This window comes from Apostichopus japonicus, chromosome 5 (genome assembly GCF_037975245.1).
Source record: "Apostichopus japonicus isolate 1M-3 chromosome 5, ASM3797524v1, whole genome shotgun sequence".
Taxonomy (NCBI): domain Eukaryota; kingdom Metazoa; phylum Echinodermata; class Holothuroidea; order Aspidochirotida; family Stichopodidae; genus Apostichopus; species Apostichopus japonicus.
Window position 1 is genome coordinate 6,298,156 of NC_092565.1, and position 17,071 is coordinate 6,315,226.

A 17,071-nucleotide genomic window follows, 5' to 3' on the forward strand; every position below is an offset into this window, starting at 1 on the left:
TCTGACTCTCTCTATTCCAGAGCTCTGATCACTCTTTTAACTGTTGAGAATTATGCTTCTTTCTAACATTTAAAGCTCAGAATGGAAGGAGGAAAAAGAGCAGAAAATGCAAAAGCTTTCTCTAGCAGGGACTTGAACTCAAGACAAGGGGTTTGTCTGACTCTCTCTATTCCAGAGCTCTGACCACTCTTTTAACTGTTGAGAATTATGCTTGTTTCTAACATTTAAAGCTCAGAATGGAAGGAGGAAAAAGAGCAGAAAATGCAAAAGCTTTCTCTGGCAGGGACTTGAACTCAAGACAAGGGGTTTGTCTGACTCTCTCTATTCCAGAGCTCTGACCACTCTTTTAACTGTTGAGAATTATGCTTGTTTCTAACATTTAAAGCTCAGAATGGAAGGAGGAAAAAGAGCAAAAAATCAAAATGCTTTACCTGGCAGGGATTTGAACTCAAGACAAGGGGTTTGTCTAACTCTCTCTATTCCAGAGCTCTGACCACTCTTTTAACTGTTGGGAATTAAGCTTGTTTCTAACATTTAAAGCTCAGAATGGAAGGAGGAAAAAGAGCAGAAAATCAAAATGCTGTATCTGGCAGGGATTTGAACTCAAGACACCTTATAGATCAAGACTCAGAAACCGAATGACTAAGACTGTTGCGTCATATATCAGGAGTCCCTTCGAATGGGAAGAGATACAACAAATGTTTATAGGGTTCACCAAACAAATTGATGAGGGACGGTTTTTATGGGTACTTTGGAAAACCCCAGGTATTCCAACTAATTTTCTTTCTGGCAAACACTTTCATTATTGAGCTGTGATGCCAGAACTGTATTGATGGAAAGTGCTTAAAAGTCTGAAATAGTACCAACACCAAAGTGTGAGAGAAGAAAAGAGCAGTTTAGAAAATTTTTACAAGTCTTTTTGCTTACTTTTTTTTTTTAATTCAATATTCTCTTATAATGACAAAAAGACATATCAATGTTGATTTGATAATTAACTTTTTTCTTGTAGCAACAACAAGCTGTAAGGAAAGGAGTTAGTCCCAAAACTTTTATACGTGTCAATTTAAAAAACGAGACGACTTGCAATCTTATAAGCATTTCACCTCTCATGGGACTCCTGAAATTACGGTACCATTTTCATAAGTGTGTATTTCGGCCACCAAAATATTACACTTATACTTTTTTTTTTATATCCATACCAATTAGTATTAAGTTTCTTAAATAGAGGTATACTGCAGTGTATAGTATTAAACCAGGTCAGGACTTTCAGATACACCATTGGCTTATGCAGTTACGCATTGTAGTAACGTTAACAAGTTATGTAAACTCCAGTCAAATTAGAACTGGAGTGGACAAGTTCATATCATGACAGCAGCGATAATTAATTCCTACCATCTATGGACATATGAAAACTTAAAATGAAAAATATTAATTGAATATTGTTAACTTGTCCTTAATTCACCCACAGGTATTTCAATAGCCTAAGATAAACCAATTGATCTTAAAGTTCAGTCATTTTTTCCTGGACTTGAAAATGCTCTCTTATTTTTTTTTTAAAACAATACATAGTGTTTCAATAACCGCAACATTTTTTATTTTAAATACAAGGCTCTTGTCTGCTTGCGGATTAAAATCTGATTGGTTTGAGGCTTCAGTTGAACTTCAAACCACCTTTTTGACTGTCAGGTGACTGCAACTGCAACTGCGAGTTAACTCCTATAGGAACTTTAAGCAGCAATGAAAAGTGATACTTTTGTGTGTCTTTATTATTATTTTTTATGTCTTTATTAATTATAACCCAGTATTGTCTAGTAGTTCGAGCTTGACAGAAAGAGGTTATTAAATAACCAGTAATTAATAGACATTGATATAATTTGACTTACTGATTAGCCTCATTAATTAATGGGTTCCTTTGTTAGTGAAGCAACCAAATATGTTCAATATAACCATTCAGTAATTATTGATTATAGACCAAACACATGTTCTAAAGTACAAGAAGGGCATTAACAAGGAAATCATGTGTGTGTAGGTGGGGGGGGGGGGGGTTTGGGGAGGGGTGGAAAGAAAAGAAGCTGACAGCAAAGTCAACGGCTCAAGGCATTTATGTTTTCTTTGATATGATCCCAGTTAATTCTGAAACCAACAGATTGAACAGTTCAGAGGAAAGCATAGCTCTATCATAAACAAACACTTCCTGATTAATAACATTTCACTTTTATCTGTGCTGTGTCATCATGTTCCTAAAACACTTCAGAACACATCTCTTTACTAGAATTTAAAGGAAATTGCAAACATTTGGTGGAGGGGGGTCAGAGGAGCTTATATTTCAATATAAAACTAAGTGAGTGCTGGTGGTTTCACCCTAAATCTGTTATTAGTCTGCAAGGCAGGGATGATGATGATGATGACGATGATGACATAGAAAGGAGAAAAGATAATACAAATCGGTCGGTGGTGAAACAAGGCAAGACCTTTCTCACGAATCAGGGAATATGCTCTGAGTACTGCTACAGAAATAATACCACTTTGCAGAGTCAGTTAACTTAGGTTTATAGTCTGTATGACTGGTATAGCAAGGTTACCACCCTGTCTAATTCCATTTCAACCATTAAAGGTAACATTTACGGCCATATATGAAGCCATGCTTCTTATTACACAATCTCTGTCCATGATGAGGTGTCATAACCAGTGGTGAAGCAAGGAGCAGCCTGGCCCATGTGCATTGATAGAATCGGGGTCCCCCGTAAGGAAACTCACAAACCATGATTGGCCTTGGGTGAGAGTTTTTTTTTTTTGGTACCTTTAAACACCCAGATATGGCACTCTCTCAGGCTTTCTCTGTTGAGGGCAGGGTTTTGATTGAATTCCCCCGTCTTTAGGGGGGGGGGAAGGGGGTGGATAATGACTTGTAAGGCGAGGGCTCCTGGACTTTGCAACAGCCTAGGTAAAGCCACGTTTTACATCCCCCCTCTTATAATTAATAGCAAAAGTTATCAAGCAAATATAGCAGAATATATCAAATTCATTATGGTCAAGCTACATTCCAAATGGTACAGACTCTACTCGACAAATTTTATGAGAAATATTATCTATGTTTGGAGCATGCTTTAGACAAAGGCTAGGTAAACTACGGTTAACAAATTAATTCACACAGGTACTTTGACAGCACCCTTACCCCTCCCTCACCCCTAAATGCAATACATGGGGGGTTAATACTGATATTTTTCCCCTCAGAGGTCAGTCATGTCACATTATTGTCAACCAATTAGAGCCAATTAATAAAGAGTGATCCATTTGTTTCATGTCAGCTCTTAAAACCGAGTAAGAATTCTAGCAAAGTGTAGACATAAATGGTTTAATGGAGCTTCGGCCTTATTACCCAAATGGGTTATCACCAATACAAGGTTCAGAAAGCTACAAAATATTTGATTTAGAGACAAACTGATAAATGCCACAGTCTTCCTGCCACATTAGACCACTCTTTCTATCGGCGGATAAAAAACAATTTCCCACGTGTATACAGGCTACATAAGACACCAAGATTTTATGAAAGTGAAATTTTGTGTTTGTTTCCCCTGCTACAATAGTTAAAGTATGGCAAAAGTTATACGATGGGATAAAAACAGTGTCACCTCAATTTATGGTCTCAAAACAGCAAGGTAATTTACAGAAGAGGAGGCATGACCTAAGCCCCATCAGATGTCCCCCTCCCCAACAAACATTATACTTCATTCTCCATTCCCCCTCCTCCCCCAACACATACCCACCCAATCCTTAGGTGCAAAGGTCATTGCATCAAGGGAAGGGTAGAAACAAAAAGGTGATCGCTTAGTTGTTATTTCATCATACTGCTGGGCAGTCGTGGAGAAGAAGGGAAACTAGGAAACATTCTCTTCTACAGACAGGGACACCTTGGATTCAATGTCGGGTCGATTGCAGGTCACCCATGTCAATAAAGACATCTTAACAAATTAGGGAGAAGAGGGGAAACAAAGCACTGTGCATAAGAGAATAATGGCATTTTTCTCGCCTCCTCTATCCGGCACCCTTAACCCCACCCCAACCCCCTTGTAACGAACCACTGGAGCAACACGACGCTGGATGTATAATGCAATAAGGATCTCTTCAGTTTGCTGATTTTTTCCTGTTCGAACAAGTTGAAATAACCTTCAGTTTGAAGGCCATAAGACTAGAAGTCTTCTCAAAGATTGGAGGGCAGTCAGTCATTTTTGACACGGCGCTATCGATTATAATTAAAAAGATTTCTCTGGGAGTTAATAGACAGTAAAGGGTGGGGTCCCCGTTGACCCCCCCTCCCCCAATCAAATATGACTAAATTACAAGAATAATAATAACCTAACAGACACGATGCAAGGATGTATATATAATCACCTTCAAGAATACAAATAAATATGGTTCCTCTTTAACAAAGTAGCTTTTTTTCCAACAGGTCAATAATTTTACTAAATCTATTCAGTATGACCTGAGACAAGATTGTAATTTATTAGGCCAAAGACCCACTCCAAGTTTTTTTTTCTTTTTTTTTCAAGCCAAGAGAAGATTCACGACCTAGTTATCAATCTATTTCATTCGTTTTCTCAACCGATTCTTCAACTGGCCAATATTTTATAATCACATGTAAAAAGAAAAATTTAGAAACTTTCAAAATGAGTGACTTTGTAAATGCATTACTAGAGACTTGACTAATTGAGCCATGTGAACTACACTGTATACACAATTTATGAGATTGAATAGCGAGAGCGAGCGAAATTGCTTATAAAACCAACTACGAAAAGCTGCATGAGTATGATTTCTTTGACAGTGGGAAGGAAGCTGAGGTAGCTACACAGACTTTCTATTTTAGAAAAAAAGTCAGCACCTAGGTAAGTTTCATTTGCTTTAAGTCTTGTCTCCATACACAATAATTCACCACTCCTAGTCCACAATAATTTGCCACTCCTAGTCCATAATTACTCACCACTCTAGTCCACATACCATCCAGTTTTCAGCCTTCTCTTAACCAAGTAACAAACCATCTGTACTGTACTAACCCAATGAAGTACCTCTATCTAAGCAAGGTGCCGGTATAAAATGATTCACTGATACAGATAGCAATCACAACGTTTGTCTGGGATCCCCTGTGTGCCAATTAAGCTACACTCGCATACATGTACTCTGAAGGTGAAATTACGTAGCAGCCCTAAGGTAATAAAAACATGTCTACATGTGATATACGTTAATCTTCCAGATAAAAATAGAAAACTGACTATTCTCCCTTCTGTGTTGTGATGTGATAACAATTGCCCACCTGTTGTTACATAATGTAGCATAGTACTCAATATATCTTATGTTCAAGTCTTTGTGTATCGGCAAACATGTTGCTATGACAACAAGCTTCCTAAAAAAGTTCAGCCGTTAGTTTGCATACCACAGATGAAATTTAAAATAAAATGGGGTTTACCTTCCTTTTTCATATTGACTGCCTGTTGTCTCTTTCGGAGAAATTGGCTTATAGAGAGAAATATGAAATGATTTTATATCTACGCAGACTTCAAAGTTTGGCTTTCCTATCCTACCAGCATTCTGTCTGGTTGAGTCAGTGACATGATGCATTGTTCCATTCTACTACAAATGTTCTAACCCATCAACAAGTACAACTTTCTCACTACAACATTTTCCATGATCGCCAATATAATAATCATGTACCTTCAGCATGCTACCAAGTTTTTACAGAGTCGGTGGTGTCAATAATGTCTAGTTAGTTTTAATGATATCTGCAAGCACTAATTATGTCAACAGAACCAAATGCATATCTAGGTAATAGGCTAAAGCAGATATATAATGCAAGATCTAGTGCCCTTTTAAGCAAAAAGGCATCTATAGGGGGCGAGGGGGGGATATCAATATTAGATATTTAAGAGTACATGTCATCAATATTTATGTTTTTGTTACTTTCGATGAGAGCATTAATTGTCCTCAGTAGTTCACATTCCTTGTGTCCATAACTCTGGCTTACATTAGAAAATGCATGAGATTACCCCCTATCTCAATTGCACTTCAAAAAAAAAGAAGGAAAAAAAGGGGGCAACATAATATTGCAAAATGAAGGAGGGTCCGTAAACATTCAACAACTTTTCTTACCTATTTGAGTTTTCATTCTCCCACAGAATATCACTTCACTATGTACATTCATAGAAAATGTCACAAAAGACATATATGCTGCTGGGATGCACACACTAACAGAAGATGGACAGACAGACAGACAGACTACACCATGAGAAGGTCAAAGGTTAAATTTCACACCACACTCTCTCTCCCCCTCTCTCTCTCTCTTCAACCTGTGCTATGCAAATTCTTCTCTGTCTCTCAAATTTAAAGATTCTAATCTCAAAACTGTATCGGCCATTTCCACCGGCCTCTCTTCCGTTTCTTCGCCCATCACGGCGGCGTCCTCTATTGACGGCGCCTCCGACTCTGTATCTGATTCGTTCAGCGTCGATAGTATCAAATCTTGCACAAAGAAGCTGCGATTGGCGTTTTCAACTTCTGCGGATTGTAGTTCTGTTTCTGAAAATGACGGCTCATGTATCCTGCAGAGATGAGTAAGTCAGTGCAATCGTTTAATGTAAATTTCATGTTCCAAGTGAAGCGACTGACGAGAATACTGCAAAAGTTTCCTACGCCTTTATATTCAGGTTGCTTAACAAATCTCATCAAAATTATGAAACTTTGGGAGACTTGCTTTCAGTGGTAATCGATATACTGTGATGCCCATACTTTCTGATACTAATAGTATGTCCTGTTAGTGAAGTGAGTCACAAAGCCCCCCCCCCCCCTATTTTATAAAGAATGCAACACCTGTAAAAGTTATTTTTGGAATTCATAAAAAAAAGAGAATAATATCATACACAAAGTATTAGCAACACATTGACTTGACTTCACACCAGATATCAGTCTAGTTTTAGTGTGTGACCACTCAGTCAGGATTATGGCAGAAAAGTACAATTTAAGTTTGTGCACACATCAATCCATGGGCACTTTTTATAGAGATCAAGCAGATAATCCACACTACTTGTGATTAACATGGTACCAGCCTCATCCCTTTTTCCCCCATCACCCCAAACCTCCCCCCTCCCTAACTCTCATCGTTTTTCAGGGTAATGATGACTCACCTAGCTAGTAAGAACTGTGATTCTCTATGACTTGAAGAGGATGCTGAAAGTGATGATTCTACGACAGCGCTATATGATAGTGATGACCCTTGACCTGGGTTCATATTTCCGGTTAGGTTGCCTTGCCTTCTAGGGGCAGGTACTGCTAGCCTCTCCACTAGATTCCTTGTGCTACCCTGGAGAGTAAATTAAAAATGATAATCGGTATCGAGCTTCGTTTTCACAGAGTTCCTCCGACTAGGCGACCTTATATGCATTTCCAGCAGATCGTAATCCTTTTTTTTCCCCGTGCAGAGTAAAGACTGTCATGGAATATATCACAGTTGGTTCTTCAATTTCAGTAATGGAAGTCAAACAAAGGTGTTCTGAGGTAAATACCAACAGGCAATACCACTAAGATTAGGTCAAGCAGACATTTCCTTCTTTTGCCTCCTCTGCTGCCCACTCCACCCCTCCCCCCCCCCCACACACACACACACTTCCCATCTCCCTCTTTTTAAGATGTTGTTACCAGCAAAAACTTTAAAAACAAATTCTGAACCCACAAAAATAGAACCACCACATCTGTCTTTAAAACATATGAAAACTGTGAGGAGCAAAGTAAAACCTTCATATACTAACATGGCCAGAACAGCATGATGTCAACAACCTAGGTTTACACCAGCTGGTAATATCATTAACTGGAAGAATCATTAACATCCTCTTAAGCAATGGCAGGAGGAGGATACCTTCCTGACAGCAGTTTTATCCCATTTTCTATCTGGTGCATTTCGACCCTGTATAACCCCTTTCAGTTCTACAAACAACAGTTCTACTAACAAAATATGTCCGCAAGGTTTAAAAGCGTATATAGTACAAAAGTCACCCCGTCGACAGGATGAGGTATGTGCCTAACATTCATGTAAGTTATACAAACAAGAATGTATGACCCAATGACACCCAATAACCCGACTTAAACGGCATCTGGAGCTTCCAGCAGTACCAAAATCCTAACAGTGAAAATGAAAGCAAGATGGCATGAAAGGAAATATTTCTGTCAATAAATATACTTATGGAAAACATTGTAGCCACTGAAAATCAAATGGGGGTGGGGGGGGGGGGTTCAACTTGGCATATGGTCTACATCCCAATGTCAATCAAATCATATGCAGTCCACACAGCCTCTGACAGTAAACAGCCCGTAAACAATCCGGGGTCCCAAGCCTTGTTAGGGTCACCAAGATATTTTGGGAGGGTTGCCAAAACATTGTGAAGAGGATAAAAAATTAATTTTGAGATGATAAACTTGTGACTTGCATCCTTGACAGAATACCCTCTATACTTTACCCCGTAAGGGTTCGAAGAAGTAAATCAATTTGCCATTGTGTGTGTCCGATCCTCTGATGTCACTCTACCACGATTTTTAATTTTAAATAATACCAGAGGAGAACCGAAGAAGACAAGAGGATCTTTACCTGACTATTCTGGGCTTGCTGGGCCTGTTGCTGTTGCCTCTCCAGTTGCAGCTGCATCAGCTGAAGTTGGTGGAGTTGACTCGCGGTCGCTGTGTTGCCACTGCCACTCCCCGCTGCTCTCCTCGCTCCAGAGAGTTGAGATAAAAGTTCTTTGAAAAAGTAGAAATTTTAAAACTTGCAATATTTGATAAGTCAATCCAGCAGGCATAGCATGCATTTGGAAGAAACAACAAGTGGCATAAAAAAAAAGGATTTGCCTGAATTAATGACGAGGTCGGTGGGCGTGGAGAGGGGCGAAGGAGTGTGCTTTTTTCATAAACGAAATAAACAAACACAGTGGATTATTTTTCCTGAGAAGTTATTCCACTCGGCAAGCTTCACCGCATACTATTCACTGCAACAACAAGCTCACTTTACACCATTACAAATCAGCCTCGCGACTTCTAGTAAGGTGTAGCTGTGCAAAGCTCAATATTTTCTGATTATTTTGTGAGTGATGACTATGGTAATCAATTCTACAACTCCCCATTCCACCCCCCTTCCCCACCCCCCCTCCCTGTAATGTTTCAAACTTAATTTTTAATTTCAGAGTCAGTTTTTAACCCCTGGCTGAAGATTGACAAGAAAAGCAATCCTTATCTTCTCTCACGAGCAATTTCTCTGCCCTTCCCCCCCCCCCCCCCCACAAATGAGAAAAATTAAGCTCCAATTGGCTACATGTGCTATGTCGTAGGGATTATCCTGTCGTCCGACAAACCACCAGAAACATGAAACAGTTTTGTAGTTTTCATTGGGGTGAAAGTAGACCGTTGTATTACTGCCAAAACAATACTAATATCTTGTAAAAACTAACCACCAAGTTTTGCAACTGCAGTACCACCTCTTCTAAAGACAATAAATGACACAATGAATTTAGAATAAATCAAAAAAAGGTCCAAGTTCTATGAATCTGTGAAGCAACTTCTTGACTTACTCAAGTTTCAGTCTTGTATATCAACACACATGAAGACCATGATATCCCTTTTTATGAAAAGAACTTTTCTTTTTAATTATTAATTTTTTATTTTTGGATAGATGACCATCCTTTAGTATCACTATAATCTGTAATCTGTATTTATGATGATGTTTGGGTGTCCTTCTCTATATAAAGCAACTATTAGCACTTTTGTTGACATTTCTCCCAAACTCACCAAGAACGGTTCAATGGAGCAAACAATACAGGCAGCTCCACACAATTTTCCACAAAGTGATTATTTTAATAACCAAGAGACTAGAGAATACAAACATCTGTGGTTCCCTCAGATATTTTCTCTTCATCGAAATCAATCGACTGACAAACATAGGTTGGAAAATGTTGGCAAACTTTTGACTTTTACGTAATTATTGAAATGGAAGCTGGATTAGCCTGGCAAATGATTGAGCACTGTTCTTGAATAAATTTTCTTTATTGAGTAACAAAACCACATAAATTATCAACTCAAAAGGCTGCTTTCATGATACAGCTTGATACATACTTTATTGATAAATGTAAGTACGACACCAGGAAACAATTGTTCTCCTCATGAAGTGAAACTGAAAGTGGATCTACACGCAACACAACAAAGCGAATGTAAATTATGAAAAACTGCTTGGCTGTTTCCATTTCAGAGGAAATATTCGTTATGCAAACATGCATCAAGCACATGTATGACTTGGCAATATGCAGACTGAATACTCATAGAATAATGACATTCTACTGCATAGGTAATATAGCACACAACCTACATAATTGCAAATCCTAATAGAGCAAAGTTTTTGATTTGAGATAACATGGATAATAAAAATACTTTTTTGATTTTAAGAACAAGTTGCTTTAAAAATGATTTCATTTCAAATGGATGATTTTTTCATCCTACATTTTTTTGTATTCTTTGGGGGATGGAAGTAAGGAAGGGAGGGGGGGCTCACCTGCTATTGGGTCCATGGCATCTCGACTATTTGGTGAGCTGGACATTGGACCACCGGAGGATAAACCGCTGCCTTGACCAAAGTGCATGTTCCTTCGGGAACGAGAGCCCAGCCCTCTGCCCGGGTGGAACATCCTTCTTAAATGTCTTGCGTTACCAGTCTCTTCTGAATCTCTAGGCATCCTGTGCTCTAACGTTAAATGTGCGATGAAATCGTCTGTCACGTGGTTTGGGTCCCCGCCCGGTGAGGCGGCACATATAGGACAAACCTAGGGCGGAGAGGAAACAACAAGAAGAGAGTGATTGGGAAGTGATCAAGTCTTCATGGTGAGAAAGTAGAAAACAACAAAGATATGCTTCACAGAAACAATGAGGACAGCTAACCTGCTGCATGTGGGCCACAGGGAGTTACAAAGAGAATGTACAGTGTGGGATAGGATATCTCTCTGCATGAGAGAGGAGTATGGCGACAATGCTCTTGTTGCATTATTGTTCATTTATAACTAGCCATTCAATCCAAACTGTAACATTACAGAGAATGATACCCAAGTTATCTAACTTTGATACAAATATATTTACAAATTCTCACTGTGTGAAACTTGTTTTAAACCTGCAACAAGTACGTCAGTAGCTACAGTTCCAAATTCAACATCAGGTTTGCCGACAATCTGCATGGCCTGCCAACCCGACAAGAGAGCCCCTGGCCCCCCCCCCAAAAGAAAAAAAGATTTGACCACCCCTTATCGTTAAATTCCCTCTTGTGAACAATCCCTACTTTTGCAAACTTCTCCAGGGATAAAAAATAATTCACTGTGTCTTTAACTAACTTTGTTTTTGTTTTTGCTGGAAATGTAACAGTATAGCGGTGGCTTTGTCTACGGTGATAAAGTTTAGATTCACAAATATTGAATTTTGACGCTCGTAATCAAGTTAGATTTGATGATCTCTCTTTAGTCAAAGGTTTGAGACTGAACTGCTCATTGATTAATTTACAACATTGATCACACCAAGGTCAATCACTACCAATGCAAATGTTACTTGTAGGCCAATGGTCCAGTCTGCTTTCCTTTTGAATTGGAAAAAAAGATCTAATCGATACTAGAAGAGTAACCAGGGAACTAATTTATCCGGGTATGGCATAGTCAAATGGGTAAATTGCTCTGCAAAGTGCAAACATTTGTGGGAAATTTTTACATAGGAACCACAGTACTTTAAAAGAGACAAAACAGAGCCTTCACAAACTGCTACATGAATACTACATGATATCGCCGAGTAAACTACTCACCACTTCTAAAGGTGATTCTGTGTGTTCGGCTTTAACATGATCTTGTAGTAATGCTTCTGTAAAACCCATTTTACCACAATATGGGCAAGTAAAAGATTGGGCTTGGTCTAGACTAATGGACTCTCCTCCGTAATAAAGATCTGTAAGGTTAAAAGAACACAAATTATATGCGTGCAACACAAACTCATGTACGTGACTTTAAAACTACTTCGGCTGTTCACACCGACAGAAGCTCATTAAAAAGTAATTTTTAAATATGGAAAATCGTCATTAATTAACAACCATGAAAATTGCCTGAAAATGGAACTACTCATGCAATTGTTTCCCCCATCTTAGAAACTAACTGTAAATCCCTGAGAACAAACATATTGCAAACTCTTCCTGTAAAGCATTGTTTGTTATTAATTGTTCAAATAAAAAAATACTACCATTCTATTCGACCATTCTACTAGCCTTCTATCGAACTATAAATGTAAGACTTGAATCATTTTCCTTTTGCTGTGTCATACTGTACATCAAATATTATACCTTCACTCACATTGTGGGGCACTAAACATATTGTGGGGAAAAGTTTCCCTGGTATTTAGAGGACAAAATGATGGATGTCCAAAGGTGTGATATTCTTTGGACAGCACTTGAGGGCATTATTTATACAAACACCAGAGTGAACTGCCATTTTATATCCATATTTGGTGCCTTCATCAGCACAAGTACCAATGTCATTTTTTGAAACTCAATACGAAGGCCATAATGCTGAGTAGATATGATGTTACAGGCCAGTATCTGCATTTTAGGATAAAATGTAGCTACAATTTTCTACCTGTTAGAATTAAACTACACAAAAGTCTCTGGAATGGCTAATTTCAAACTAGGAAATGGGCTTTAGCACCCTCAAACATAAATGATCGAGTTTATGATAAGACTCACCAAAATCATTCCTCGTCAAAATGCACTGCATTGGGTGTTCGGATGTATGTGTAGTAGTAGTATTACCGTCCTCGTAACACTGAGCACAAAGGTCATAATCGTAACAAATCAAACACTTGTATCTCCTTCCACGAAAGTTCCCTTTGAGACAGGAATCACAACTTACTCCTGTGACAAAAGGAAAGAGATTATAAGAATAAAGAAAGATTCTCCAAATAAGGAAAGTAAGTTTTATATCAATCACTTAGTAATATACTACAAGTTGGCAAAGGGCAATGTGTACATTCCAATTCAATTGAACATGGTTAAGTGAATTCAAATGAGTAACGTAGAAAGACTAAAGGAAGACTGGTTTATTAAATCCTTTACGGCAAAATTTTCTGATACAAAACAATTTCCAAATATAACATACATTATGACAGAGCAATACATTTGCCAATATTGACAATTTTAGAATGCAAACATATGTCTGCTGTGCAACTCATACTGATAGATGCAGTGAATCTTAGTAACTGGCAAACACTTTATATAACTTAAAAGATCTGCTTTGTTGGCCCCAATTACAGCACCCTATAGCTAGGAAAGCTTTGTGCTGACATAATCATCCTACCACGGACATAAATCCACCTCAGGCTCTAAGACTAGCCTGCATAGCTTATTAACACCATTAGGCTCTTTGTGTAAACACTGTGTGAAAATATGTTCATGTCTACAGTGTAGTTAATCATACAGCGTTCACGCAAAGACCCTCATACAAGAAAAAATATGTGGCACGCGTTGCAGACTAATTGGTAAAAAGAGGTCATTTTACAACCAAGGCAGGTTGATTACGCGATTTCGTTACATTTTTCCATGATAGCGTGCTTTAGTTGGGTTCTATACAGCCTTTAAGAAAACATTGAGAAATGCTCAGCAGTCCCCATTTCCCTGAATACTTTACTGACAGGGTTCATTAAATTTAAAGTGCAGTTTCTATGTATAGTGTATTGTTTATGTGCAGGATGCAGCTGCAACCAGGATTATGATGCAAATAATTTGCATTCAAATTTTAACTACCTGTGCATAGCGATGAACACAGGCAAAGCACTGTCAGAAGGTGTTATAGAGTTTGATTTGCCAAATCTGGACAATGTTATGAATTTTCTATTTGGTTTACTTAATCCTACAGCTTCGCATTTGCATCTCTGCACTGATCCAATTCCTCCGGAATGAGATGGTTGTAGCCTATACTTGTAAGAGTCTTGTGTTCAAACAGTCGAAGCAAGGAAGACTTGCCATAACTCTGCACATGAGTGAAAGTTTACTGTATAATTTAAATATGGTAAATAGGTGAAGTTATTAATGAGGGTGCTACAAAACAGAAAACATATGCTGCCTTCTTCCATTATGCACATTTGAACCATGTCCAGTGGTGTTGTTTAAGCCTAGGTAACATTTCATTATTCTAAGTGGTTAGAATTGAATTACACAGCAACTACAGTGTCTATAATCACTCAGTGCAGCTTGATATGCCTTACATTATAACTTAATAGGCACACATTATAGGAGTAGGACACAAAATGTTACCATAGGGCATAGGCCTATATTAACCACCATACAATCCAGAAATGCATAGCTTGGTCCCATAACATCTTAAATAACACTATTCATCCAGGGTAACTCTATACATAAATTCGATTAAGTAGGCTAGGCCTATATGCTATGTATGAAATTAATGTCATGCTATCCTAACTTTTACTTGTTAGTCGTATGTAGGCGAGGTAACGCAGTACTATAGTAGCAATAGTGCGGTTGACGATGTATGTCAAGAAAAAGTTTCAGATGGGCTAGGCTATCCGTCAAATTTACACTGTGTGTACGATAGGCACATGGGGCCTAACCAGCTTCCGTCTAAACTCACCTTCATGCCGAGACATTCTCGGGATTTATTTACATTAAAACCACACTCGAAACCATTCATTCGATATAATTATTGTATTTGATGTGAGAATGAAGATTTCATACTCCCTAAGAAAACCCTTTGCAAGAATACACCCCTTAACAGACGGTACTATGACATGAAAATTATCGGCAGTACTACAATTACATAGGTGGCCAGACGAATATGACGATATTTTGACATCAAGAAGTATCTGGATATAAAATAATTGTATTTGTATTATTAATATATTTATAATACAAAATACACATATTTAAATTGTTTTATATAAGTCGTTAACTCATGTGATATTATTCTACCCTAAATTTAAGCTAGACTATAATATCTTCAAATTAGTGAGTTATCAAAATCTGCCCGGTTTTCTCATACGGTAAAACACCTAAAATACATGACGTCAGATTTGGCAAAGTTTAGTACTTGACAAATGAAAAATGCAAGGAATGTACCTTTAGGAGGAAACGGAGGTGGATCACTGACGTGAAGAATCGCCCGTTCATAGCTTACAAGAAACGTTCGTGACTAACCTCGGGCCCGGTTTAGATTATGTCCGTTTAAGACAATATTCAGTCGAGACTGATGTAATCCACTAGCGGGAGCCTGTGTCGAGGAGCCCAGCTGAGTCCCAGGGCCAACAATTATTAGGATAAATGACAACATCGAGGCCGACTTTTATGTCAACCGACAAATATGGACCCCTTTTAAAAAATTCTTTATTTTTCCCCGATGGTAATATTATGCAATTAAATTACACCATTCTTTATCCGGCATTTCTTCGGCCACTGGATTTGGCAACCGGCCCCTCCGGTCCGGCCCATCCGCGATCTCGCCAGACCTGCTACCAAATATCATTGTAGTTTTATATATCTGTCATCGCGGAGGATTCAAGTACAAAAAATAAATATAAAAAATTTGATACATATTCAGCTGTTGGAAAACATGTTCTTATGGTGGTTAACTATGCCTGGAACTCAATAGTACTTAAAGTAAAGCTATAGTATCATAACTTAGCCTCGGTCACATAATAATCATATCAGTATTGTGATATTTTGAGTCATTCCTGGTTCAGCGCAGTACTGATGGGTTGCATGTTTAAGATGATGATTGGTAATTATTTTAGGAAGTGGTACGTGTAATTCGATGTCTTCAGCGCTTTTCGGCAGGATCATTCTCCGAGATAATCACGTCAGTTTCCTCATCATCAGCCCGCACACTTATTGGTACACATAATCCACTACAACTCCTTAGGCGCTTATTACTCTTTTCCAAGAAATTGTTACTGAAAGTCCAGGCTATTTCGTGCATGATATATTTAACAAGCAATAAAAACAACTGCTTGTTTGAGATCGTATCTCAGATAATATCTTTTTTTTCAAGTTCATTGTTGTTTTACTGCTGAGGCGCTGACAGTGGGCCTGTCTTTGTTAGAATATTAGTGCAACCACTTTGTTAATGAAAGTCTGATGTCAATGATGTAAAAGAACTACATGGTGATTTCCATCCATTGTAAACGGTCCAAGGCCAAAGCCATATATATATATATATATATATGGCTACGTGCAAGGGAAGCAAAAAGTGAGGGCGCTGTCATACACAAAGATTAGAGTTACTTTATACAGAAAAGATCGGAACCGTCGGAGCCACATATGTACTGCTCTGTAAATAACTCCAGGCGATAGGTACCTCTGAGCCTACTACCTACTACGAACAGTTTTTGAGCACAGAACTATTGAGGTGACTGGATATGATGGTGTTACCAGCTCTCCTCCACTCCCATCCCTCTCTCCACTTCTTCATAAACAGTACCAAGCAATTATTGTTTATTGTGCCATATTATATTCAGAATCTATATCAAACCGCCTGAGTGTTCTTCTAGCTGAGGAACAGAGCCGAAAAGTATCAGGAGATATCTTTTTTGATATGGTATCAACAAAATCTGTTTTGTTGGGGGAGGGGGGAGGGGGCTTTGATGTTGAAGAGCATGAATGGAAGTACAACTAGCTTTGGATGTGATCAACATTACGGGACAGTCCAAGGATGACTGAATGTATGAATAAACAATGCTCTTATTATCAGGGGTGAGTAAATTAAAAGTGCACCTTTGGTGGATAAACAAATTCTAATAAAATTGTATTCAATAGAATGACCATTGTTGAAACAACAATAGACAAAAATTAATTATTTAAAATTAATTAATGTTGAAACAACAACAGACAAAAATATAATTAAAAAATGCTGCACTTTTTCAAATACTGACAATTGTTATACAGGATGCACAGAGGATACGTTGCCACATGCTCCACTGGTCAGCCTGTGCTCTCTCTCTCTCCTTCCCCCCACCCCCTCCCCCT

The 17,071-nt window shown here is 38.3% G+C and overlaps 1 protein-coding gene across 1 annotated transcript; it reads right to left on the reverse strand.

The window, feature by feature from the left end:
- Positions 1 to 904: 904 nt before the first annotated feature.
- LOC139967418 (E3 ubiquitin-protein ligase KCMF1-like) lies at positions 905 to 14,892 on the reverse strand. Its single transcript, XM_071971172.1, has 7 exons — positions 14,685 to 14,892; positions 12,785 to 12,952; positions 11,858 to 11,997; positions 10,574 to 10,841; positions 8,627 to 8,775; positions 7,173 to 7,348; positions 905 to 6,590 (listed from the first exon to the last, which is right to left on the reverse strand). The coding sequence occupies exons 1-7, from the start codon at positions 14,698 to 14,700 to the stop codon at positions 6,344 to 6,346; spliced, it is 1,164 nt and encodes a 387-aa protein (XP_071827273.1). The 5' UTR covers positions 14,701 to 14,892; the 3' UTR covers positions 905 to 6,343.
- Between the last annotated feature and the right edge of the window lie 2,179 nt (positions 14,893 to 17,071).